The sequence below is a fragment of the Microchirus variegatus genome (genome assembly GCF_963457635.1).
Source record: "Microchirus variegatus genome assembly, chromosome: 6".
In the NCBI taxonomy this organism is placed as follows: Eukaryota; Metazoa; Chordata; class Actinopteri; order Pleuronectiformes; family Soleidae; genus Microchirus; species Microchirus variegatus.
This window is the reverse complement of record NC_139807.1, coordinates 7868034-7894601: the sequence shown is the minus strand read 5'-3', so window position 1 is coordinate 7894601 and position 26568 is coordinate 7868034. Positions and strand designations below refer to the sequence as shown.

Here is a 26568-nt window from a genome sequence, read left to right as displayed (position 1 = left end):
TTTCCTAACTCTTGGTTGTATACAATCTGCAGAACAATATATTTGGATTTTTGAACCAAACAAAACCTCTCGTATATTCTTACACGTTTACCTTTGCCTCTCTTTAGGTGATCATCTATCCAGTCCACAAGGCCCACCACCTCTCCCACCAGCTCCACCCCCACACAAGCAGCACCCGTCCATCACGTCCTTGAGCCGCAGCTCACTGGCCAATCAGAGGATCCCGAGCCCACCGCCCACAGCCGGCCTGGCGGCCGACTTGCAGAGTACGGCAGAATGCGTCCAGCTGCAGGACAGCTGGGTCCTGGGCAGCAATGTGGCCCTGGAGAGCAGGTGAGTGACCCACAATGACCTACAACAAAACGAGGAAATTCAGGTCCAGGTGTTTCTTCACTGACACAGAAAGCAAAATGATGTGAAAGGAAGAAAAAAAAACGAGCCTTTTGATGAGTTTAAAGGGCAAGCTGCTGTTTGAAATTTTAATTAAATCTCAGTTGAGTACAAGGATGAAACTTTTGATTCCGAAAAGTTGTCAAATGTCAAAGCATTTTACAGGTTCTTTTCACACTGACATGGATAACCCAGCTCGTGGGAAAGAATAAACGGTGAGAGGCTTATAGAAAGCTCTCTTTAATCATATTATAATACAGCGTGTAAAATTTAGCAGCAATTATTGGTGACGTTGCCTTACCTTCCCTTCAATGTGTGTTACAGAAACATGCAAGTGTTCAGTTTGCATCAAAACTCATAAGATTTTTAGTTTGTCCTTTTATTTAAAAAAAAAAAAAGTGTTCCAGCAATGATATATAGCTGACCCTCCTCCTGGTGTAAATATCAAAGGTTTATTCTGGGGTAATGGTTAATCAAGGTGATTCTATATTTATAATTTAAATAAATCTAAATATGATTGTTTTCTCATCAATTTATGCCAAATTTTTAAAAAAGTAGTCCACCTCCATGTTCTAGCATTCTTATTGGACTGTCTATTTGATCCATTAACATTGTTAATGTGTTTTTTTGAGGCATCACATATCGACCTGTATTCAAACAACTGATTTAATTTTCTTTCTTTTTTTTTCTTTGTAATGGACAATTTATATCTCTGTGGCGCCGCGAATACCTGGCGCTCTTAGCAGGTGGTAGATCTACACTTTTGTCAAGGTAACAACGGGGGAGGTGCCAAACATGAAAGCGTTTAAAAAGCACGGAATAATCATAATAACAATCACCTTAAATCCTGATGGTTTAATTAATGTTTTTGGGTTTTTTTTACCAAACATGGATGAATAATGAAGTCATCCAGGGTTCAAAACTTGAAAGCATCTACATTGTAGATTATCATACTACATATTAATGTGGTTACTGCTGAGCTTGATCTTTTTTCTTTTTTTTCCGTTATTGTGCTCCCACAATTAAGAGCTGTTCACTAAATTAGACTATAGAGCTATAGACATACACACATGGGAAAGTACATGATTAGAGTGAACCCTGTGCATATCAAAGAGCTGTGTAGTTAACGCCAGAGCGGCTATAACTTCACAAGGATCTTGGTAAGCATACCGTGTGTGTTCCATCAAAATATGCTGTGCAAGATACTCGTGGTGAGAGAAGCCGCTGCCAAGTTTTCCTCCTGAAACATCAGTTACATCTTTCTTAATCAGTGAGCTCAAAAATAACCTGGCAAATGAAGTGTATAGTACATTGCGCCCTGACTCAGAAATGGCCTTGAGTCGATGACTGCATTTGAGTCTGATATTTCCTTGGCACGGTGTGTACACCCCCCTTCGGAGCTGAGGATGAATGTAAAGTGTGTGGATTCCGTCTGCGGTAGCATGAAGTAACAACTTCTTAAGATCTGACGGAATCAGCCTGGATGTGTTGCATTGGTTTTTTTTTAGTTGTTGTTGTTGTTTTTTTTCCCCTCCTTTCCCTGGTAGATACAGAGATTGAATACTAACCGCACGGTGACCTTGAGCTGTCATAGACAAAACAAAGTGTACACACCTATCATCAAGTGAGGCATAAATCACTATCTGCCCGGTGGACTCTAAATCAAGTGCTCGTCAGTGGGTGGGGGAACAGGGAAGTGCTACAAACCGGCGGGGCCAAAAAGGGAAGACCCAGTTCACCATATAATTGCACATGTCAAGAAAAGCACCGGGTTAGCAAATATAAGCAGAAGCTTGAGGATGTATTTTCTGTGCTGCCTTCAGGGGAGGTCATCCCGGCAAAGCATACACAATAGACAAGTGGCCTTAGGCGCAGAAAAGGTGTGATTCTCTTCTATATCAACACTGATTTTAGCAGTGTGTGCGTGGAATAAATAATTCTGCACAAGGCAGGTGGTCTTTAAAAAGAAGGCAAGACTGGAACACAATATATAATCTTAGATAGCATATTTTCTGTGTCTATGACCTCCTTGAATGGGCCACTCAATCAGCTGCTTTTAGCAAACTAACGAATTATATGAATTTACGTGAGTGCGTCCTCCCATAAAAGTGTTGGTTTTCAACGCGCAAAAATCCACTAATTTGACCCTAATGCTAACGCCAGGCCTTCCGTGATGAATGAGTGAAGTGTCGCCCGCCATTATAACCTCCGCAATTACTATTCAACACTATACTGCAACGGCAAGTGATTTAATCGTTTGATTCCAGTGCGATTATGCCTCCTGTAAAAGGAAATGAAAAAGAAGTTTGCGCGGACACATTTGAATTATGTGCAATGCATTTAAAGCCAAACCGTTACTGTGTTCTGTGGAAATAACGTAATACCGTGCAACACGAGCTTTAAAAAGTTAGAGACTCGGACTATGAATGGAATAAAGTGTGTGTCGATATGGGCCGAGCGTTTCAGAGACATTGCCTCTGGTCATCTGTTGCTGATTAAGCTTATATGAACCGCAGTTCTAATACATTACCATTTAAGGACCCATGGATGAGAATCAAGAATCAGTCTTCTCTCTACATGATCCTGCTTAACATTACATTTTTCAATTTTTGCTTCACGCTAACTAAGACCACTCCACTTAAAGGACTCAACAAAGGAGCGCTGCTGTTCAACAGTGCAGAGCAGACATTTAGATCCACTCAAAGGGGTGTGGAATATTCTCATAAACCCCTCAGGATTTCCTTATTAACCACACAGCTTCACTTCTGTTGCATTTTGCCATGTTTTCAATTAAAAATATTCCATTCCGTTTTCTTATGAAATGAATCTCTTATGAGACCCCTGGATGTACATTGTAATTAATCTTGACTGGTGCTTAAATGTTTTAGTAAAATAGACTGAATGAGTTTGTGTGGATTGTGATTTGTATTATTGATGCCTTTAGAGCACAAGCTATACGTCCTATAAGTGCTCGGATCAGCTTGGATCAGATACCGTTAGGTGTCTGCTTTTACATATGTATGTCCTTTCAAGCCCACTTCAGCGTTTTCTTTTCCCCACTCGGATCCAGGAGAGGTTCAACGAGACATTTCACAATGAGTCTTTTGAAGGCCTGCCCAGCCACACGTTGCAGTTATAAATGTACTGTCAATCCTCATTGGATTCATGTGTCAAGGGAGTCCTTTGGTGAAATGAAATTATGTCTCGGCTCTAAAGTCATCATGTGGTGCAGTGTCCCTCAGACGGTACATTTTTCCTGATGGAAAATGTGCTGGAATTGTTCTCACGGGTGAAAAAGAATAGCAGAGGTAATCCTACTGGGATTTGCTTTGTGCGTGCGTGTGTGTGCATGTGCGTGTGTGCAGTTGCAGAGTGGGATGTGCATGTAAATCATGAGTCAGAAAGTCATGCTTCACGCCAGCGGAGGGGAGGGAAAAAAAAAGATGAACTTTTCTTTTGTACTGTAGCCACAGTGTCGGGATTGCACGAGGACTGATTAGTCATGTGTGAGACGCCATCCAAATAGCTGATTGGAATAGAAAGGAGCAGTGATGCAGCAATGACTGGGTTACCTGCCAACATAGACAAAGTGGTAATCCTCGAGATGTATTTTTATTTCCTTTTTTTTTCCCTCTTCTCTCTTTTATTTTGCCAACATGTTTAGCGCCAAGCACATATTTCAGCTTGATTCCAGAGTTCTGCAATATTTTCCCTCTTATTTTAGAATACTGTATAAATTGTTGTTGCCGTCGCTGGCAACGTAAAGTGCATCTGTTCCAGATGATTTTTGGCAGCGAACGTAAAAATCCTTCATAAACACAGGGTGTATATAGTGAGACGTAATCCAAGCAGTTCATATAATAATAAAAAAAACACATTAAACATTACAATTTTAACCTGCAACAGGTTAAGTACGCATTTTGCTCGTAGCGAGAAATGTTCCCGTCAAATTTCCCCTCAAGGTTAAGCTACAGGGAAAACAGTCTCGTGCCTCGTTCGGATTCAGACTCCAAAAAACTCTCTCAAGCATATTTGTAAAACAGCTGATGTTTTCTTTTGCTAATCCTGATCAAATATGTTTAATATAATAAATGACATGTTCAAACAATCTAAGCACCCAGGATGGCAACATGTTTGTCTCCGTTGGCAGCGCGGCAGCAACTGAAATATCATCACACGTGTGCGATTAGAATCAGCTGTTTATCACAGATGACCGATCGTCTTACGTGATTTTCGTATTCCCATAGCACAGAATAGGTTTTTCCCAATGCAGTGAGCTCGGCGCTGATTGGACAAACTTCCAGGGAAGCTGGGCTTCCACGACAGTGGATTGCGGACGCTGAACTTCTGCATGATGATGATTGGAGGAACTGTCTGAAAGGCCGAACCAGATTTTGATTGATAGCGTTGCAGAAACATACACGACAGCGAAGCCTTTTCTGCCTCAGTCCTGTGCAAATTTTATGAGGGAAGTGTGTTGTTTGGTCGGCAATATAGACGATGTTCTTTTGTACGAGAGTTTAGATTCTCTGCCCGAGCCCGACCCAAACTGTGGACCGGGTCGGGCCGATAATTCCCGCCACTATCCTCGGGCTGTTTTTTCTCCCTCGTCGTGTTCGCGTGGTATGTTATAGCAACGTCGTATTGTGTGAAGGTGTAAAAACCTGCGGCCATGAACGCATCATTCAAAAACCAGGAAGTGTATCGTCATTAGCAACATATGCGGATCTTTCCGGCCACCTTGAGTGTCTTGAAAGGCGCCTTAAATATAATGCATTATTATTATTATTATTATTATCTCAGCGGCTCTGTTATTGTTGTAAATTAGACTGTGGCACCAGGTACAACAAGCTCCCGCTGTGGGGAGGACGTGGACATACGTGTACATTTACGGCTCACATATTAAAAATATGTTGGGTTTAAATCGAGCTCGGGCTCGTAATTACAGTCAACGTGCACGGGCTCGGGTCGGGTCTGATTTTTTTGGGCCCCATCTAAGCTCTATTTTGTACATATACACTGTAAATAAAAACACTATTATAGCATTTCAGTTTGGCATAATTATCCTTGTTCTAATTATTTGTTTGCAGAATTTATGTATAAATAACTGGGCCTGAAATGAGCTGTTTCAAAAACCTGCAACCGTCACCGGTGTGCGGCGTTAGCTGTACCAGAATAGCACATGTTAGCAGGCCCCCCTGTTGACAGGACAGGTGGTGATCTGGGAAAGAGCAATGGCAACAGCAGCTATACGTGTGAAAACGAGTGGCAGAGATGCTTCGCCACATCTGTAGTCCTTTCCTTTTTTCTTTTTTTTTCAACAGTAGATAAAAGCGGCCTGATTATTCCTGCTCTCACCTTGAAATGCTAATGCTAATACAGAACAGCAGCTAATAGGCAGATTACGTATTCCGAGGGTTCGATTTGCATTGTTTCTAGCATGCTCTCTCTCCCAACCCCTGCAGCTGGAGCTTAGCAGTAGACAAATCCACCCACTCGGTGTTTAGTGTTTTGTCCTCCGTGAGGATGTTTTCAAATGTCATTCTGATGACAAGCGCCGTTGTGAGACCGGGCTGGCTGCTGCTTTTGTGTTACAGGCTTCTCAATGGGACAGACAGGCGTGCACACAAACACAGCGCGATCACACTGACACACCGCCATTCATTTGCTTTGCTTTCCCTCACAGTCTCACACTCTCTTGATTGTCTCTTTCCCTTCTCCCTCTTGCTCAGTCACAGCTACCATGCGACATTGCTATCGCTCGGGCAGACTGGATTAGCATAGTAATGTGGCCTTGTTGCGTCACACTGGCTGCGATCAATTACAGCCGATCTACCTGTGCATAGAGCTGCAGACGTTTACATTGGTCCATCACGTCCGGCACCATTTTCTTCTTTAAACTTCATTCTGCTGTTTAGAAAAACATTTTAAAACACCATCACTTTAGAGTCCAGTAATGTGTCTACGTGACACTGGTACATTCTGACATTTACTTTGTACATTTGTACAAAATAGAAGGAAACAAATGGAATGGAATAACACGGATGTATAAAGGTCACTTGATTAAGTACAGGACACCTAATTGAGCGGTTTTCTGCTGCTGTAGTCCATCTACTCCAAGCTTTGACGTGTTAAGTAACTGTTTCTATCAATTCGAACCAGTCTGGCCATTCCCTCCTGACCTCTGCCATCAACAAGAGAACTGCTGCTCGCTGGATATTTTCTCTTTTTCGGACCGTTCTCTCTGTAATCCCTAGAGATGGTTGTGCGTGGAAATTCCTGTATCTCAGCAGTTTCTTAAATACTCAGGAAGGCCCCGTCTAGCACCAACAATCATTCCACGTTCAAAGTCACTTAAATCATATATGTGTGTATATATATATATATATATGTCTGTATATATTTTTTTTTATCCTATTCTGATACTCTATTTGAACTGCAGCAGAACATACTGACCATGTCTAAATGCAGCAAGTTTGCACCATGTGATTGGCTGATCACAGCGACATGTGCTAACAAGTGTTTGAGCTGGTGTACATAGCTAACGTTTGGCATCCCTATATATTTTCCTAACTACATTGAGGTTGTTCAATCAGTTACACCGTACAGAGACACAGTACTTTATTTGTTTAACCATTTATTTTAATATGTACACTAGTGCAGTGTCTGTAGGAAGAATTCCACTGGCGTGGCTGACAGTCACAACAGCTAGCTACGCTAACGCTAATTGAAAATGAAAACGTTTGCGTTGTGCCTAATGAGGTTGCACAGTGTTTGTGTTATGTTACGCTAATGCTAATCGTAGCCTCGCTAGCTTACCTTTGGAAACGGGTTTGCCAAGTTGGCTGCAAAGTAGTAGCATGCTAATGCAAAATAAACATGTGCTCGCGTATTGCGGAGTGGACACCTACTTCGTCTTTTCAGTAAAACACCATGTAATGTGTTGAACCGTGTGAAAATGTCTCACCCACCGTGAGGACAGCCTCCTCACTCCCACCTCCCCGCTCCAGACAGCACAGCTGCTGCTGATGAGCCGCTGCCTGCCTGGTGCAGCGCGACAAATCAGCGAAATGCAGCGTGATAAATCGGCAAAATTATAATTCCTCCAAAAAATGTGAAAATCAAGGATGCACACCATCGGGCCATGCTCAACCCATATCCAAAGTCTTAGGGTGATCCGACAAACGGTCAGCTAGCTATGCCCGTTACAGACAGACACACAGACGCAACTTGCTTTATAGATAGATACAGTTTTTGGGGGAATTTTGTTGAATGATTTTCTAAATTAACAAATGTTCTGTGCTGTTTCACAAATGTGCCTATGGTGATTCGGTCCAGGCGTCGCTGCCTTTGAGGCCTTGAGAACATAATGTTCCCACATCCTTGCATAAATGAGAGTGAAGGAAGATCGGTGACACTTATTTACAGACAAAACTGTTTACAGATCATCGCCGCAACTCGCAATAGCTATTCAACATCCTCAAATAGAGTGCGTAGCCCTGCCAACACACACGTAAACAAACTCACATCCCTTGTCCCTTCCTGTCCACCTCATCAGGCTGCATCCACTTACACTTAACTCCCCAGATAGCTGTGTCTATTTGCCTTTGTGTCTGACTACACGTCTGCCGCCTCCTACGTTGTGCAAGTTCTGACCTCAATTCATATCCGACTGCATATTACCACAGCTACGGTACAGATTGTTCCAGACTGAGGAATCCAAGCTTCTTGCTGTGTTGCAGACACCCGTAACATTGTCATTCCAGCAGTGGCACGCCGTAACCTTTAAATGGAACCGCCTGTCTGTCCATGGCAGCATGTGTCAATCGGGCCATCAAAGAGCCAGACAATCCAAATTTGACATTTGTTCTTTTAGTCCCGAATTGATCAGAGGAGGTTTTTACCTCAGAGATATCCTCACAGGAGATGGGAAGCTGCTGAATTATCAGCGGCAGGGCTGGAATCTGAGTAATGCCTTATGGTTTTTTTATGATTTATCTTTCTTTCAAATTACACTTGTGAATTTACCTGGAAGCCTTCATTTGTTCAAACTGTTTTAACTGTACCTGCTTCTTAAAAGCGTGTTGACCCTCTGCAGCTACATGGATTTCTAGCCCTTAATACTCTGCTTCGAATCATGCACTTATTTTACTAATGAGCTGTTCTCAAGCTCTTTTGGTGCACATCCAGAATAAGGATTAAAAAACCCAAGAAAGAAAGAAAAAACTTACACAGAGAGACTTCACAGATGCTTCACAAATAATTGATGGGCAAACATGCTTTATCAGTTTATCTGTGTATTAAAATTAGCCGCCACCATGGCAACCCACTCCTGCTGGGATCTATAGAACACATTGAAGCTCGACTTGTGCGAGGAGGCTGCGAGAAAGAAACGACACTGACATTCATTTCTGCTTTTACTTTCAAGTATTATTGCTCGATTATTTTCCAAATGTGTTTTCAATTGTTTTTAGTGCTTGTTTTTGGTTATGAGGATCATTGGAGCATATGCAATTCACTTCAAAATATTTGCAGCACAGCAAACAATGAAAAGACAACTCAGCCACATCTGAATTAATGGCAGATCTGAAATACCGGCAGATACAGATACAGAAATGTCTTGCACTTGTCCCACTTTATTTAACTTCCTGATAAGGAACTTCAAGAGAGACATACATAAAAGAGCAATTACCACAACCGATATAAAAGGAAAAAATATTGTGACATTCTACAGTACCAGACTGAATGAGTATTTACAGTGCATGGTTCAATCTGTCCAATTTCCCTGGCTGTTCCCATAAGCCTAGAGGCGTTTGGGTATTAATCTATAAGTAGTGGCAAGAGTGGCAACAAGGCTTAATTCATTTACTTAAGAGCTTTTCACGTGGGGTTTAAAAGTTAATAGGACGATCACTCCGTAGTGCATTTGATTAAACCCTCTTAATTACCCCAGGTATAATGGGCTATTAGCAAAGGCCCAGTTGTAAAAGGGCAAGTGGGAGATGATTGTTTTTATGAGGTACTTTTTTTGTTAACCTCGTCCAATGTCAGGATTATGCCGGATAATAGAGTATAACCTGGTGTCTCTTGAAGTCCGATACACACTAGGAGTGGCACTCAGGCAGCGTTGATTGTATTTTGATCATCTGTGGTACTGTTTTTTTTTTTACTGTGTTACACCAGACCACAGTGTTGATATTACTCCACACATTGTTACTTTACTATACATGTTTAAAGGCGCATTTTGTAATAAATCTAAAGCGACTGGCCATAAAATCCTCCTAATATGTCACAGAGACTCAGGAATCATGTTCATATGACAAACTGAACTCACCAACAACAACAGTACAGCCCAAATATTTGCATTAAAAAAAATATTTTGCAGACTGCAAATCATGTTTATGTTTTGAAAATCATGGTTTGGCATGTGGCGCCACCTACCGCCGCCTACCAATCATTGCAGTCAGTAGAGTCTCAGCTGCCGAGCAACCACGGGTTGCCAGTTACGTCAGAAAACGAAACCTAAAAGACCTCGGTATTTTGAATTTGGATGTAGTAACCGTTTTTGGCCACATTCTTACATAGGGCACCTTTAAATTAACATTTTCTAATTACATAAATAAAAAAAAACATACTTACATTTTGGAAAAGTTGTATTTCCTGTTCATGTCATTGGATGTTTGAGCTAATTGTTCCCCCTTCCCATTTTGCAGGCACTTTCTTTTTAAAACGGGCACAGGGACGACACCTTTCTTTGGTGCAGCAGCCCCTGGTTACACCATGGCAACAGGGACCGTCTACTCCACTCCAGCACGCCCTTTGCCCAGGAACAGCCTGTCTAGAGGGGCTTTCAAGTTCAAGAAGTCACCTAAGCATTGCTCCTGGAAGTGCACCGCCCTGATCGCTGTGGGCATAGCTGTGGTACTGTCCATCATTCTCTGCTACTGCATAGGTAAGCCTCGATTCAGACTCTAAAAGCTGTGGAGTGTAACAGATTTTGTGAAATGTGGTTTCATTGTGGACATCATGGAACAATTCGGACTGATTATAGCCTCTCCAAAACACAAACAACGCTAGTTTACAGGATGAGAGGCAATTACGGGACAACATTTTCATATAAATGAGTTACGACTAAATCATGGTGTAATACTGCACAATTAAATGCAATTAGAGCAGCTTTGATGAAGAAAGGTTGAAATAAAACGTGCGATTTGTCAGGTTACAACTCAGATCTGAAGGTCTTTTAATGTCGACTTTCAAAACCAGTCATTTGAATTTGACCGCTGTCGATGATTTTGAAAGTTCACACTCAGGATAAGAAGAACACCTCCATTCATGCATTTCCTCACGAGAGATGTCATAATGCACTGACCTTGACTAGAACTCATACATGACAAGTGATATCATGTAATAATACATACGTAATAAATAATCAAATGCTTTAGAGGACACTCGGCTGCTGATGAGAAGCTTACGCTCATTTGAGTCAGTGCATAAACTTGTCAAATTTGACATGCGACATGCTGTTTGACATACGAGATTTTACCAAAAAATAAAGAATATTCAGATTTACTGGCGTCATAAACCAGCATGACTACGAAACAATGGAGGCTCCCAACCGATGGAGTGCTCGCGAAATCTGATCGCCTGTCACTTGGCGTGATTATTTAAACTCTGTATGTCCTTCATTGTCCTTGCATCAAAATAATCAAAAATGTTTTTTCCCATGAATATAGTTCATGTGCGGACTGCTCGATAATAAAAAAACAAAACCTCCTTCAACATCGAAGTTCCGGCTGCAGCGTTTTTGGATGTGCCTTTTTATTCTTTCATCAACGGCTCACACAGTGGAAGTTTAAAAGTAGGGGTTATGTGAAAATTACATTAAAAACAAGGATGAATTTTAAGAGGTTTAATCCGATTGTCTTGCACTGCGATGCAGGGATTGTCTGAGTACGGTCGGATATCTGCATTTATTTTAAGTTCCTATACATATTTTACAATAATATCATGATCGTGTATTCCTTTAGCCGTTGTAATTCTGATGTGAAAATCTCACACACAAACCAGGGTCTTCCTTTCTTTCATTTAAAAAAAATAAATATATTATAATAATAATCTTAATCTCACCACTTCAAAGCCAAATTCCTATCCCACCTTTGCACATTTTCTTGAGAGAGGTGCTTGTAGTTTTACGAGGCCCTGACAAAATGAAGTATACGCCCAGGCTTTGGAGTAAATATCACCAACTTATACTCGGCGTTATTGCTTGACATGGAGATGCGGCACCAGCTGTCACTCGAGCACACGAGAACCCGTAGTCTCTGTGCCGCGGCGCGCGAGCATCTCTTCCGATATTGGTGAAAGAAAACACGACTGCGTTATCTGCGTTTGTCATTAGACAATCTATAGAGTTGCCTTTCAGTGATTCAGAAGAAATAATAGACGAGCTGTGCGGAGTGAATGGAGCCTGACGCACAATCCTAATCTGTATGAAGTTTGTGCTCGGCGAGGAGAATTTCTATTTCGCTGCCGTTTCCCCTTTGTGCAGAGACTGCAGATGTCCTGATAGGATTTACTAGCGTCTGTCCGACTAAACCTTCAGTCAGACATGGGCCGAGCGCAGTTTCCAACAAGACATCCCTGTCTGTTTCCCTCTGACAGGGATCATGTGCGTGCGTGCATCACTCCCACACTTCTGATCGCGGCCAAATTCGTGTCCTCGGGGGTTCCTGTTAAGACACAGCCAGGGAGTTTTCAAATGGCCAGCACAGATGGCAACGTCAAAATGAAACACAAGTTGAGGAGATGAACTCTAATAACAGGGCGGTGGGGGGGGAGGGGGGGGGACTGTCCACTTCACTTCGACTGTAGGGGAGATCTTGGTCCACAAAGGCTTTGTTGTACTAGAACCAAAACTTGATCATTCTGTCAAACAGGAAACACTTTTATCTCGGTCATCCTCGCTCTCTCTCTGTCTCCCCCCCCCCCCCCCCCCCCCTCTTTCCTTTGGGCATTATTTCCTATGAGAGATATTTTGAGCATTTTTTACAGCATGTGTCGAAGCTGACTTCTTGCTAACCTTTAGAATCTTGACCACAGCAATAAACCTGTTACAGATTCATCTTTCCTTATGCCCTCTCTTGTCACCCAAGCCCTTAATCTTTACACTGTGCCTTTTCTCCCTGCGCGGATATATAAGTATTCATCCAGCTTGGAGGCAGGGAGAATGTGACACAAGTAGTATAAGGAGAAATATGGCGTTGTTGGGAAGATCCTATAACCCGTGTTTTATTGGTGAATTGAGAGGGTATTGCTCTCTTGGAGGAGAGGTCATAAATGCGCTATATCAATATCAATATTCACATTCCCTTTATTGACTTAACTGTTTTGTCACTTGTTGTTGTCCATGATCTCGTGTCGTTAAATTAGTGTGGATATACAGTGCCGCGTGCATGCGTTTTATGGCTTTAACTGCTCCTCTGCGCGCGGGAATCAGTTCCTATTTCTTGTGCTATCTGCTCGTGGCGGGTGTGCAGTGTGCTTACGCAGGGGAAAAAAAAAAAATAGGCAGAAGCGCTTCTTTGTTCAGTTTCTTTCACGAACGGATCCATTCACAACTCTTTTTTTTCCCCTTCAAACACCATGACGTTTAATTGCCGACATTTCGGATAGTTGCCGTTTGTATTTTTGGACCGGTGTGAGGGCGCGCGCGTGTGTGTGTGTGTGTGTGTTAAACAGATGCAGCCCTCTGACACTTGCCTCGGGTGTCTGAGTGTTTCCACCACTTCCTCGCTCTTTCATCCGCCGCCAGTTCACCTGCCAGGTGCGGGTGACTCAAGTGACTACAAGGCACATGCACTTTCATACTTCCCCTCTGTCACAGTCCCATTAGTGCAAAGACAAACACAAAGACAAAAATGGTCGTTACTGATGTTTACTCAGCCATAATAGTCTTTTTTTTTCTCTCTCTCTCTCTCTTTAGCTCCGGTTGGGGCAAACATACACAAGGATTGTTTTTTTGTTTGTTTCTTGTTGTTGTTTAAGTTGTTCTTTCTGTAGCATGAATTACTGTCACAGCGCTGAACCCTGGCTTACCGACAACAGCAGCTCCTGTAATTCAAATGAGGCAAACGTGCTGAGGTGATGCTTTTTCACTTCCACTTCTGCAAACGGACTGATTGGAAGGATTTCAGCGATTGTTCAGATAGAGCGAGGACAATCGGGGCCAAGTCGGGCTTTGAAGTTCTGATGAGATGCAAAAACGGCATGTGGATGTATTTATTCATTCATTTATTATCTCTTTTTATTATTATTATTATTATTTGTGGCTCGGAGTAAAAGACGAGACATGTTTGAATGCACACGTTTTTAAAGGTAAATATTGCACATTTGTTTATTAGGATTAAAGGAGAAACTACTTGGTTGAGCTGGATTGTCAATTACTAACAGCTTTAAAAAAAAAAAAAATGTACATCATAAACAAGACAACCAATGCCTGACCACACATTTGACATTTAAACAAACAATTTCCTCTGTGGACCTCACTTCACAGCTCACTGAAAGCTTTCATTCCACACCACTAGAACCAAATGTTCCGATTATGATTGGAAAAGCGGAGCCGCTCCAATCCGGTCAGTTACACAGTGATTGTGTCAGTGAACCCCCCGCACACTACAGGACCATTTGGCCTGATAATCTTTTCACATCAGCGCAATCAGGCCACGATTGTCAACACGGATGAATCGAGCCATATTTTTTGGCCCAATTACCCTTTAGCATGTGGCCAACTTTACCAGACATCGCTTACCACTGATGCATACGGTGTAATCTGTAGGAATCCAACAGAGACTTTGAAAAAAAAAAAAAAGAAAGGAGACGGCGAGCTCGTCTAATCGCTACATGGCCGACAGAATGAACTTGGTCTTGCAATCTCGGGCTGTCGGAGGAAAACGCTGTCCCACAGAACAGGAACATTTTAAGTCATGCTCTCAGCTGCAGCCCCCGGGGAAGTTCCTGGCGAGGTGTGCAGCCAGGTTTCAGCAAGAAAAAAAAAAACAATGTTTATCTCAATAATTTTGCGGCTGTAGTGCTCCAAGTTGTTGTTGGCACACTCTGACTCCAGATGGGCCACCTCTCTATCTGTTAAGTGGACCAATTATTCTTGGTGATGGTGCCCATCAGAACAGTGTCATCAGCATATTTTTATCAGGAAAACACTTTTATACCTGTCGATGATTTTAATGCAGCGCAGGTTTCTTGGCTGTCTCTTTTTTTTTTATTTGTCTCAGTAATCTGTCACATAATTACACTGTGTTTTACCAGGTTAAAAAAAACACAACCAAGAAAGATGGGAACGAGATATGAGAGCAGCCAGGGGGATTATCTGGGGCAGAAAGTGTTTGTGCTCCTGTTCACTAAATACCATGTAGAGCTCAGACAAGTGTGTTGTTGAACTTACAAATCCAACCTCCCATTCACCGTCGGTGGAGGTGTTCCACGAGGCCAGTTTTGACATTTTCAGACGGTAGTCCGGCTTTTCTACCGTTTTGCCCTAGAAGGGAGAGCTGCTCGCAGCCCATAAATATTAATTGAACTGGCCTGTGCTGCAGGAATAACTTATGCTAATTCATAAATTGAGAGCTTTTCACCTCAAAGCAATTTGTTGATGAGATAAGTGGGGATTCAAGACCCGGTGTATAAAGCACAATGAAGATAGGGGAGAGTCTCTGCGGTTCAGATACATGAGAGCCCACTGCCACACACAATTAGCTTTCTCCCGTAGAAACTGGGAAGGTGATGATACTTGAAGACGGGAAAGCACAGTAAAAAGCTGTGGGGAGCCTCTGCATTTATCATGTTAAATGAACCAGAGTCTTAAACAAGGAATCAAGCCGGTTAAGGTGTTTTTAGAAGAAGGAAAAAAAGGTGCCGTGTCATTTATTTTCTGCAATTGCTAAGAATAAATGTTCCAGTCAGCCCATAATTATCCACACACACACAAATTCAAGTAACAACACAAGACGAGACCCATATCACTGACCAAACATCAGTGGCAGCCGTCAGCATATAGAGGTATTTCGCAATTTTAACAAAGTAAATCACTCTCAGTACCTCCAAATAGGCCAAGGAGACAATTTGTGGCATATTTTCCTTCTTGTCTGTCTGCGTCAAAAGTACGTTCACTTAGTACGTTTTGTCGATAGAAAATGATCTGCCGTTGATGGTTGATGGACAAAGATTGGTAATTGTTCCTGACCTGTTATCAACAGCAACACGGAGGAAAAAAAGATATTGATGCACAAACAACAAATACAAGTGCACTGATGTTGCAGGGGTTTTCTTCACATTTGGGAGTCCTGTCAGAACGCTGCTTTCACAGAAAAGCCAGACTTGTCAGGGAAAATATTGATGGACCAGTCACCATTCATTTCTTCTGCTGGTGGTGGTGCTGCTCGTTTGCTTCACCAGCCACAATAATTGCTGCTGACAGTGATGTTGATGCTGTCTCTGGATAAAGTGAGTGGCCAGACATTGTCACTCAATATTCAAACGTGCATTGTTTTTTTTTTATCAGTATTATTATTTGGAATTCAAGGTAATGGAGTAGATTTTTTTTCTACGATCTACCAAGGTAGGGTTAGATCACGTGTATATTCATCGTCATCTGATTCCTTAAAAGTACCAAATGATGCACCGTCGCCCTACTGCGTTTCCATCGTTTCCTTTAGTCTAGTATTTGATATTCTCCCTGGCCCCGCATTCGCCTCTCAAGTTATTTGCCACAGTCAATATCCATCTTCCCAGAGAGCGACAGGTGCTATAGAGAAAAAAAAGTTCCTCCCACAGATCAAATAGTTGGAAATCAAGATGCCTCCTCAGCACGTTCCCTGGTGCTGGTGACTTTGAAGGAGATTGGTCCTCTCGCTACACACACACACACACACACACACACACACACAGCTTCATTTCCCAAAACAACAAAACACAGCTTGATTGAATCCAGTGCTGTGACAATAAAGCAGGTCAGCTGAATGAAAGCTCCACACGGTTTAGTTGCATAAGACAACTGAAGAACCAGCATCCTCTTCTTGTTTCAATACACCTCCTTTATTCTTTATTTGGTTCTTAAAAGTACTTTCCATCTCTTTCCTCTCACTTTTTTCAAGCTCAATCAGTGTCCGTCCTTTTCTTATTTCTCTTTTCTTTTTCTTTTTTTTTGCATCTTTGTCTGTTTCTCTGAAGTGAAAGCAATGTGTCAAAAAAAAAAAAAAACACAATATTCCTGCCTGCTATTCTCTTTGATACAGCAACTGATTGTGTGGCACGTTAATGAACATGCAAGAGCAACATGGTTTCTCGGTATTGATTGAAGTGGCTTTGAATGGTCTCTGTCAGTGTTGTTTTTACACAAAAGCCACCCGTGACAGCGCCGCTGTAAAAATACAAAACCTGAACAGAAATGTTGGAAGTTAAAGTGTTTTTTCGTGCCTACGTTGGATATATCCAATGTCGCTCACCCACTGGTCTTTTGAGCTTAAGTGGCTTGATTATTTTTGTGCAACTATTTGCTTATTTGTTCATCCATTTTTTTTTACAAAACCCACACAGACTTTTTTTTTTTTTTTTTCCTCTGTGTGTGTGTCTGTGTGTGTATTTCACAGCAATGCACCTTTTCGGCCTCAATTGGCAGCTCCAAGAGTTGGACAACCAGCTGGCTTTTGAAAATGGAGGAATTGGGAAGATGGGGCCCACTCAGTCGAGCACGGTGACAGCTCTGGCTGCTGATGGTGAGGATATAAAGAATCTGAATATATCAGTTAAAGCTGCTGTCAGTCTTTTTGGCTAATGTCCTGTCAGTCGCTGTCATAGGCGTCGTCCTCCCTCCTCCCCTTCGTAAACGTCTCATAATCGGCATTTATTCACAGATAAAATGGCCTAACCTTGTGACCGCATAGGACCGATAAAGTGTCTAAAAAGTAAAAGTTTTTACTAGATATCTAGATATTTTTTTGTTAAAGGTGCATTATGTAATAAATCTAAAGCAACTGGCCATCAAAAAATGAAAAATAAAAATATTTCCGTAAAAATAAATATTTTGCAGACTGCAAATCATGTTTATGTTTTGAAATCATGTTTCGGCATGTGGCGCCACCTACCGCCGTCTACCAGTCATTACAGTCAGTAGAGTCTCAGCTGCCGAGCAACCACGGGTTGCCAGTTATGTCAGAAAACGAAACCTAAAAGACCTCGGTATTTTGAATTTGAATGTAGTAACTGTTTTTTGGCCACATTCTTACATATGGCACCTTTAACTGAAAGAATCCTTTTACAAATTGTGAAAGTTTCACATTTTACAATACCGACATGACGTCTCCATGGACACGGCTCATCGCGGCTGGTGCTGATGTAGTTGTTTTGTGCCCTCAATAAATGGAACAAACAAATAGACCGTTTTTTTAAGTTTGGAACTCCTTTCAAATTCATTTCATTTTGACTTCATTTTCATGTGTAAAGGAACTGAATCTTGCAGCAGTTCTTTTCAAGAGTGAACCGACACAAAACTCACGTCGCTGACCAAACACTCATTCAACTATTTTTCTCTACTGTCTCTACATTCCAGGATGTTACAGTTGTTTATTTTCCCCTCAGGGTTACATTTTTTTTCCCTTTCAGAAAATGAAAAATAATTGGTGCTGAATGTTTGTCTGACGTTGCTTAGAGAAAGGATGGCAAAGTAAAAAATGTCCAATGCTTGATGCTCAGTCAGGCATTTACACTTTATTAAGACCATTCGCCCTGCAAATACTAATTGACTGATTCCAGACAGCTTTGTGTTGCCTAAACATAATTTCCGAACCATTGTGTATTTAACGACAAGCAGCCCGGCTCTCCCGGCTCACCTTTACAGCAAAAGCCACCTAAATTAATCTTTAAGCACACTGCTGTGTTTATAATGCACAGCCACGGAAGTATTAATTGAGTTGAGTGGGCCGGGCAAACGCTCAATTGTTTAAACTCGGCTAGATTTAAATCCTCATAAGTACTGCTAATTAAGATAGCATGAGGCAGGTTTTGGACTGTTTAAAGGCAATCAATAGCTGGCTATTATTCTCCCCAGAGGTAAACTTGGCTTCCAGTCGTCACTTTGACTGAAGCTAAAGTGACAGGTAATGGCCTCATTACACACACACACACACACACACACACAACAGTGAGGCGTGCAAATAATTGAGGTCTGGCACAAACAGATACACTCACGGCCACGGTATTAACAAGTCCACGCGCTGAAATACGTCTTACAAGATGCAGGAGCAAAGGTTGATTTGTTATTGTGTTGCCGGACGACTCTGCATCTTCCAGCTAACGAGTTTAAAGTCATTTCTGCAGTAAAAAAAATAAAGCGCCGCGTTCGCTCCGCGGTGGAGCTTTGGACAGCAGTGACTTTAAAGCTCCTTACTGATTTTTTTTTTCTTTCTTTCTTTTTTAACAATGAAATCTGTTCGTGTAATAACACCCTGCAGGCGACGGTTTTTTTCATGTGAGCGTGAGTCATATTAAAACTGGCCGTTTCTCCATCTTTGGCAGAGTAAGGACACAGTTTAAGGACATCATTGGCCAAATTGTTTTGATTTGCTGTTATTGCTCTGGAATAGTAGCACTCAGTATATCTGACAGATTCCATTTAGACCTTATCTGATATGAAGCCTCACTATATGAGTCACCAGGACCAGAGAAAAGATGGGAGATGCTGCCTGTTCAAGTCTTATAAAAAGCCAATTATATGTGGTCATTTTTTTTCCGTGAGCAGTGCATCATGGACCACTGGGAACCATTACTTTTAATCCCGTCTTGCTCAGTCACTACTCATTTGGAACAGATATGACTATCGTATTGTAAGGTCCCCGCTAGAATAAAGGAATCAGATTACAGTGAAAAGCAGAAGATAGAACGCAGCATTTACAGATAACCCAGAGATCAAACACTTGCGCAAAAAGCCAAGATTGTATTTTAGATGAATGTGAAGGCTTTTAGATGATGGCATGAGAAGCTGTGTGATGACTGATTTGGAACATTACCTCACATAGTATGTATTATTTCTTTTTTTTATTATTATTTTGGGTCTTCCAGGAAGAACTCCGATGCTTCATCAGGAGAACAACTCAATCGATACAGGACAAGTGGACGTCGCGAAGAGGGTGGGCCAGAGCGTCCCGCCAGGCGTGTTCTGGCGTTCCCAGCTCAACATGGACCAACCGCGTTTTCTCAAGTTCAACATCTCGGTGCAGAAGAACGCACTGATCGGAGTTTATGGGCGGAAGGGTCTCGCTCCGTCTCACACTCAGGTACAGCGTCTTGAAACGAAACACTGCCGCTGTTTTATCACCAAAGTAGAAGCAAAACCTCTGAGATAATTTGTGCTGCTGCTTAATTAAAAAGATTAGCTCAGTACTTCCCGCATGACTGGACCACAGACTCCGTCTGACAGTCACTGAATTAAAATATGGTTGAACGGGTTGTGATTAGGCTCGCGATCGCCGGGCTTTCGGCAGTGAGGGCGCTAAAAAACACCAGACTCCTCTGTTAAATATTGAGATTTTTCGAAAATTCCTTGCTAAAATTGGAGATTAATGCATGATTTTAAGATCTGCAAGCATTGTTCGGTTTGATTCTTGCGTCGGACGTTGTGCTCATGACAACACTCTCTGACCAATCCGTCTGTCGATGTCACGTTTTAGTATCGGCTCAGCACGCTTTGGAACCTCACCAGAGCAGGTACCATAAAAAGCAACACCAGGTGCTGTCCCTAATGAAAAAGCGAATCAAAAACAAGTACAGTCGAGTCGAGCTGAGCCAAGTTGTGCTTGAACTCTGTATTTATAAGTGGAAAAGTGCCATACGGCATTTGTCACTTCCTCTCTCACTGGTGTTGCGCTGTATCTACTACTACTACTCTCTCCAAGTCAGCTAATTTTGCTGTAGCTATCAATCTGCTGGACATCACAGCCAGTCTTAAAAAAAATCACACTGAAGAAGGAGATATGGGGGGAGACACGACAACAGGGTAGATCTCTGCTGCTTCTGAGGCTCACTGCGTTGTTGAGCCATTTTCATTAACCGCTATGGAAATTCATTAACCGTGACACCCCTAAAGATAATAGGAAAATGCACTGTGCTCATTTGCTCTTCATCTTTAACGTTCTGTGTAATGATCTTTGCCGTATGCCTCGCAGAATCACACTTTAACAAGGAATTGCATCATTATGAAGGAGCTCAGGTAACTTCAGAGCTTTGGTAAATCCTTTGAGCTCTGTTTTGGTCTCCACCAACTCCAAAGGGAAATATCCGCTTAAATGAATCCATGTGTTTAAAAGCTGCTATTTTAGTATTAGTATCAGGAAAAAATGTAAAGACAGCTGGACAATAAAGGCAATCAAAGTTATGTCAATATCAGCGGAGAGTTTCATCCGTTGCTCATGCACCTAGCGGCTATGCCCACGCTTATTTGGTGAGAGGAGTGAACGAGACTCAACATTCAACTATTTTTTCTTGCCCTCTACAGCTATAAGAGATCCCTTATTTAAATTCTGTTCATGTAAGCACTGTAACCAGGCACTAGTTTAATTTAGACATTCACCCACTGGCTTTCGATTTGCCCGTGTGTGAGCATGCACTCTCCTTGCCTTTCCACTTAAATGTCTGCCATTTGCGAACTGGAGTGTTTCCAAAACGCGTGATGTGTCACTTGCATGACATTTCTCCGGATCTGAATGTCCGATGTGATGGAGGCACTCAGACAATGGCTATTTCCCCCCCTCTCACCCCCACACACCCCCACACTTGACTGCAAAAGCTCTTAGCTTCACCCCCTTGACATTCTCTTTCAGTAAAGATGGGCTTCACTCAAGTGCAGACAGCCAGGGCCACTCTTTGATAGAAGAAAGTCCGATGCCAGTGACAATAGGTGAGCTGGACTGCACTTTCAAGTTGGAGAAAAGGAAGGCCTACAAAATCAAAGACCAAAGGCTACTAATTAACAAGACACCACTTTTATGTCTGGGGTAATTGTTACACAGACACTCAAACTTGTCAATGGTGGTCTCTGTGTCCGTTGCGGCTACCTCTAAATTACATTCTGTTCAGGTACCGCAGGCGCAAATCAATGCATTTACTTAAGTGAGCATGAAAGACCCCAATGAGAGAAATTGACTGTTAGTCTTATTCACAGCTTGACAAGACAATGAGTGTTTCCACCTTTCTTGAATATAGACTTCTTCCATCTAGCTATTGAGTGTTTGGCCTGTGCTGATTCAAACCAAACAACTTTAAAAAAAAAGGGAGGAAGAAAACTTTTGTCATGTTTTCTTCGAGGGAATTCGTACTCAGTTGTTATCGAGTGAAAGGCTCGGTCCACTCAGTCTAAAAGCTGGAGAATTTGCAGGCTCTGAGTGTTCATCCTCCTCCTTCTCCTCTCCACGAGGCATCCGGGAGTCTCTCCACGCTTGGTCTCTTGCCTGTTATTCAGCGGTATTGTTGGATTGAGATGAGTTGGGGCTGCTTTCACACCGGCTAATCGAGACGTATGCACTTGGCCTGGAGGTTCAGGGCTTGTGGGATGAACTGTTTTATTGCTTCTCCCTCAAGCCAACAACACAAAGAAGTCAACTTCCGCCAGGTTAATATCCCTCCTCTGCCCCCTGATCTACTCAAAGGGGTTTAAATCACAGTGTTGACTTCTCTCTGCCCTCGCCTAATGTGCTCTCTCCTGTTGTTTGCAATCAACGGAAAGATTGCTTGAGTCCATGTTTGTTACATTCCAGACATTTCAAACTAAATCCTGTTTTATTTTATTTTCCTGCTTTCTTTTTTCTTTCTTTTTTGTCTCGCTCGCTCAACAGTTCTCTCAGTCCTTTGTGCTCCTGTGAAGCTGGATGTTGTGCACACACTGATTTAGAACTCCATTACTTGATGTATGGCCACTGGGGAGCAGAGCACCTCAATAACAAGATGTGAGATACAAAGAACTGATAAATGGCCAAGCAGCTTTTAAATTTGTGTTAGCAAATTGTTGCCAAATGTATACATCATTCATTTGAAGTTGAAGAATGCAGCTCCGATGTCCTACAGCGCTTGTTTTCAGTTCCCGACAGCTTTTGTGAAGTTATCTGCGAGTTGCCAACCTTCTGTCTTTGTCTTGTTTTGTTTTTTTTTGTTTGTTTGTTTTTTTTTACTGACAGCAGCCAGTGGAAATCAGATTGACAGGAGCTGCCATGCTTCACAATAATATAAGAGGCAAAAAGGCTGCACAAGGATGAAATTTATATTAAGTTTTAAAAAAAATCAGGATTAGATATGTTTTATAATGCAGTTATTGCTATTTTTTTTTTAAATTCCATTGGTTTTTATATGGAGATTTCTATTTTCAGCTGTTAAAGGTCTTTGATTTTCTCATCTTTTATTTATAATATTCACTCACTCACTCATTTTCTACCGCCTTATCCTTCCACATGAGGGTCGCTGGGGGGGGCGCTCTAGCACCAATCTCAGCTGACACAGGGCGAAAGGCGGTGTACACCCTGGACAATTCGCCAGTCCATCACAGGACTATTTATAATATTTATAGACAAAATAAAATATGTTGTTTTTACTTTTCCCACATTTCTCTCTCAGCACTTTATCACTTCGAAACATTGCAAAGCGCTGTTTATTGCCAGCTGCAATTAAACTTTCTCTGTAGGGGGGTAATTACACTTAGGTAAAGAACAACCACTGCGAATTGCCTCCAAAAAGGCAAGGCGTTTAACATTTTATTCCAAATTAATATAGTCAATATTCGACTAATTAAAACAGCTCAATAGTCTTTAATTGAGGAATGAAGACGTGTGTCAGTCAAAAATCAATGGCTAATTAATCGTAGCTCTGCGCAAACAGTCACATCATTGGCTTTGAATCTTTTTTTTTCGAAAACAGCTTTGTGCCAGTTGCTATGCATCACTCTCTTAAGCAGCTCGCTCTCCACTGCAGGCTCAGTGCATCTGTGTAACTAACAACAGCCTCAGCCAGGGGATCTGTCTGCATCTGCTGTGCTGCACTCCACCCGATTGCTTGTTTGGGGATTGCCAGTGTGTGTGTTGCACTGTTTTTTTTTTTTTTGTTTTTTTTTATCCTGCTGCAGTGCTCTGTACCCTACAGCTTCACTCAGAAACGAGGTTCAGGTGTTGAGCAGGTGCAGCGAGAGCAGATGTGCCGCTTTATTAACAAGTGGGTACTCGGTTTTTTTTACCCCTGTAAATCAATGTTTGTTTGAAGGAATAAATATCTAGGCAGCGGCCTCTGCGTGTATCCACTAAGAATGCTGGAGTGGAATATACAATGTAATATTCATTTTATACTGTGTATGCAGTGCGAGTCCAAATCTGTAAAACATGAGCGTAACAACTGGCATTTGCTTTGATTTAATTGCAGATCTACCAATTCTGTTCGGTTAATTAATTTTTACTTGAAAAAATACCATTAAGCACCAGTGTCTCCCAGTAATTAAAAAGATAGTAGCAGCCTGTCGTACTCTGATGTGTCACCACAACATAGGTTTATAGAGAACAAAAACATGTTTTTTTTTATATATTTTGTTCTTTGAGTTTGCATTGGATTAAGCTTCCTTAAATCATGCAAACAGTCAAACATCATAGGACATTTTGAGATTACCAGGATGAAGCGACTGATTTCCTGACTTTCCATGATTTTCACCACAGTGTGCTCACAGACGGTCTAATTTCCAGAATTCTATCACTGCAGTATGTGGTCCTGGATCAGATGTATATAATCAGAAGTGGCTTTTTGAGCTTGCAAAAGAACGGAAGCCAGTGAACACCGGAGGAGAGCGTCGTCTCATGGAGCTAAATGCACGTGTGTCATTTGAAGAGACAGTCACGCTCACGTGAAAGTCAGACGCGAGGCATTCGTAGATATGAACGCGATCGAATCGGGTTATAACAATGCGGCAGATAATCTAAAGGTAGCTATATAGTTTCAGCTGTAAATGTGCTTGTACCCGAAAGAGTGGCGCACAATGCAGTTCTATTTCATCCTTACTGACCGCCAGAGGCGGTGCTTTAGCACTGGATGTCTCCATCTTGCGCATGCGCAGGTCGAGTGTTTATACCAACAAAGTCACCCATGACCCCTGATGACGCTGGCTAGCCTATATCTTCCGGTGACATCAGAGGATCTGTTCCTTTTCATCTTCTCGCTTTGCAGGTAGACGCATGTCAGCGAACTAGCTGAATTAAAGCGTTCATTGCCGCTCCGTCGCTGGTAGCCTTGTGACAATCTGTCGGAGCTGCGAGCTGCTCGCCCTCCAAGGGCTGCGACGAGCGGAGACGGGAGGTTCGTCGCGGTTCGTCGTGAACACCCCGTAATAGAAGTTGGATCAGCCAACGCTACAACTGGCTGAGTATACCAGGCGTCTTTCGCCTCCTTTGAGAATATGTCTTCTCTGTAAAATTAGTCGGTGAAGGCGTTGTGCGCTCTCTCCCGACATTTCCGTGTGTTAATTACGGGCGCTAGCGGTTAGCATTGCCTGCTCGACCTAGCGTCTGTATAATCGGTACACAGCTGATAGTACCCGCTTTGTTGCGGTCATATGTTGGTGAAGAAAGTGCATCTGTACTACTATATCTGTGAGTAATTGTACAACTTGTACCGTTTTTTATCTGTACTTTTCCATGTTATGAAGACAGCATTGCTTTAAGACACAGAGTCTGTGTAATCGCTACACAATTGGTCGTACCCGCCTTTCGTTGTAGTTGTATGTCGGTGAAGCCCCGACACCCGTACTTATGCTGTATCTATGAGTAACAGTACAACGTGTACTGCCTCTCTCCTTTTTTACTGTCATGTGTCGGTGCAGACAGCGTGTGTGCTCTCTCTTCGACATTTGTGATTTAATTACAGGCACTAGTGTCAGCACTGCTACTTAATCTAGTGTCTGCATAATCTGTACATTATACATGTCAGTGAAGCCAGTGTACTCGCTCCCTCTCCTGACATCTGTACTACTGTTATCCGTGAGTAACTGTACAGTGTGTACCGTTTCTCGCTTTGTTTTTTCATTTCATGTGTTGGTAAAGACAGCGTGTCCGCTCTCTCTCCCGACATTGGGTTGTTGCGCTGGCGGTCAACATTGCTCGCTTGACCTAGCGTCTGCATAATCGCTACACCGCTGCTCGTACCCACCTCCAGTTGTAGCTTCATATGTCGGTGAAGCCAGCGTACTCACTCCCTCCTGACATCTGTATTTCTGCTATATCTGTAGAAGCTTGACCTAGAGGCTGTGTAATCGGTACACAGCTGGTTGTACCCGGCCCACCTTTCGTGGTGGTTGTATGTTTGTGAAGCCAGCGTACTCGCTCCCTCTTCCAACTTTGTACTTCTGCTGTATCTATGAGTAACTGTACGGTGTGTACTGTCTCTCTTTTTTACTCTCCTGTGTCGGTGAAGACAGCGTGTGCGCTCTCTCTCCCGACATTTGTGATTTTAGTTACAGGCGCTAGTGTCAGCACTGCTTGCTTGACCTTGCGTATGTGTAATCGGTACATTATACATATGTCAGTGAAACCAGTGTATTCGCTCCCTCTCCTGACATCTGTACTACAGTTATCTGGGAGTAACTGTACAGTGAGTACTGCTTTTGCTTTGGGTTTTTACTGTGTTGATGATGATGATACACCGTTGGCTGTACTCTTCATTCTAGTCCCCTGTAGTAAGCAGACGTGTTCCACTAAGGCTAACTGCATTGGATACCTGTTTGTGAAGGCAGTGTGTTCGCTCCCTTTCCCATCGCAGGTGTATACTACTACCTCTAGTAACAGCCATATCTTGAGCTGTGTTGCTAGGCGGGATGGTTGTATTTGGCGCAGCAAGCCGACCTTTTGCTGGTGAAGGCAGTGCTCTCGCTCCCACTCCCAGCATAGGCAGGTGCTGTTGCCCTCCAGTTAGCAGAAGTGTGAAGAGCCCACTAAGGCTAACTGTACTTGTCTGTGCGACACCTGTTGGTGAAGGCAGTGCGCTCGCTCCCTCTCCCATCACAGGTGTATGCTACTAAACGTCAGTAACAGCCACATCTCGAGCTGCGTCTGCTCGGTGGCGACAGTCTGTATTGGCGCAGCAAGCTGGCCT

The 26568-nt window shown here is 42.5% G+C and overlaps 1 protein-coding gene across 2 annotated transcripts in view; it reads left to right on the top strand.

Annotated features, from left to right (window-relative positions):
• The window catches only part of LOC310929073 (teneurin-3), a gene marked incomplete at both ends in the record, with an annotated part of 158391 nt that overhangs the window by 57091 nt on the left and 74732 nt on the right, over positions 1 to 26568 (top strand). Inside the window, 4 exons of one of the 2 annotated variants that reach the window (XM_083891778.1) lie at positions 108 to 333; positions 10104 to 10342; positions 17055 to 17180; positions 19522 to 19736. In XM_083891778.1, coding sequence (XP_083747904.1) covers positions 108 to 333; positions 10104 to 10342; positions 17055 to 17180; positions 19522 to 19736 — 806 coding nt within the window. Of the gene's footprint in view, positions 1 to 107; positions 334 to 10103; positions 10343 to 17054; positions 17181 to 19521; positions 19737 to 26568 lie in introns of those variants that run through there. The other variant, XM_083891777.1, reaches the window with a different exon arrangement.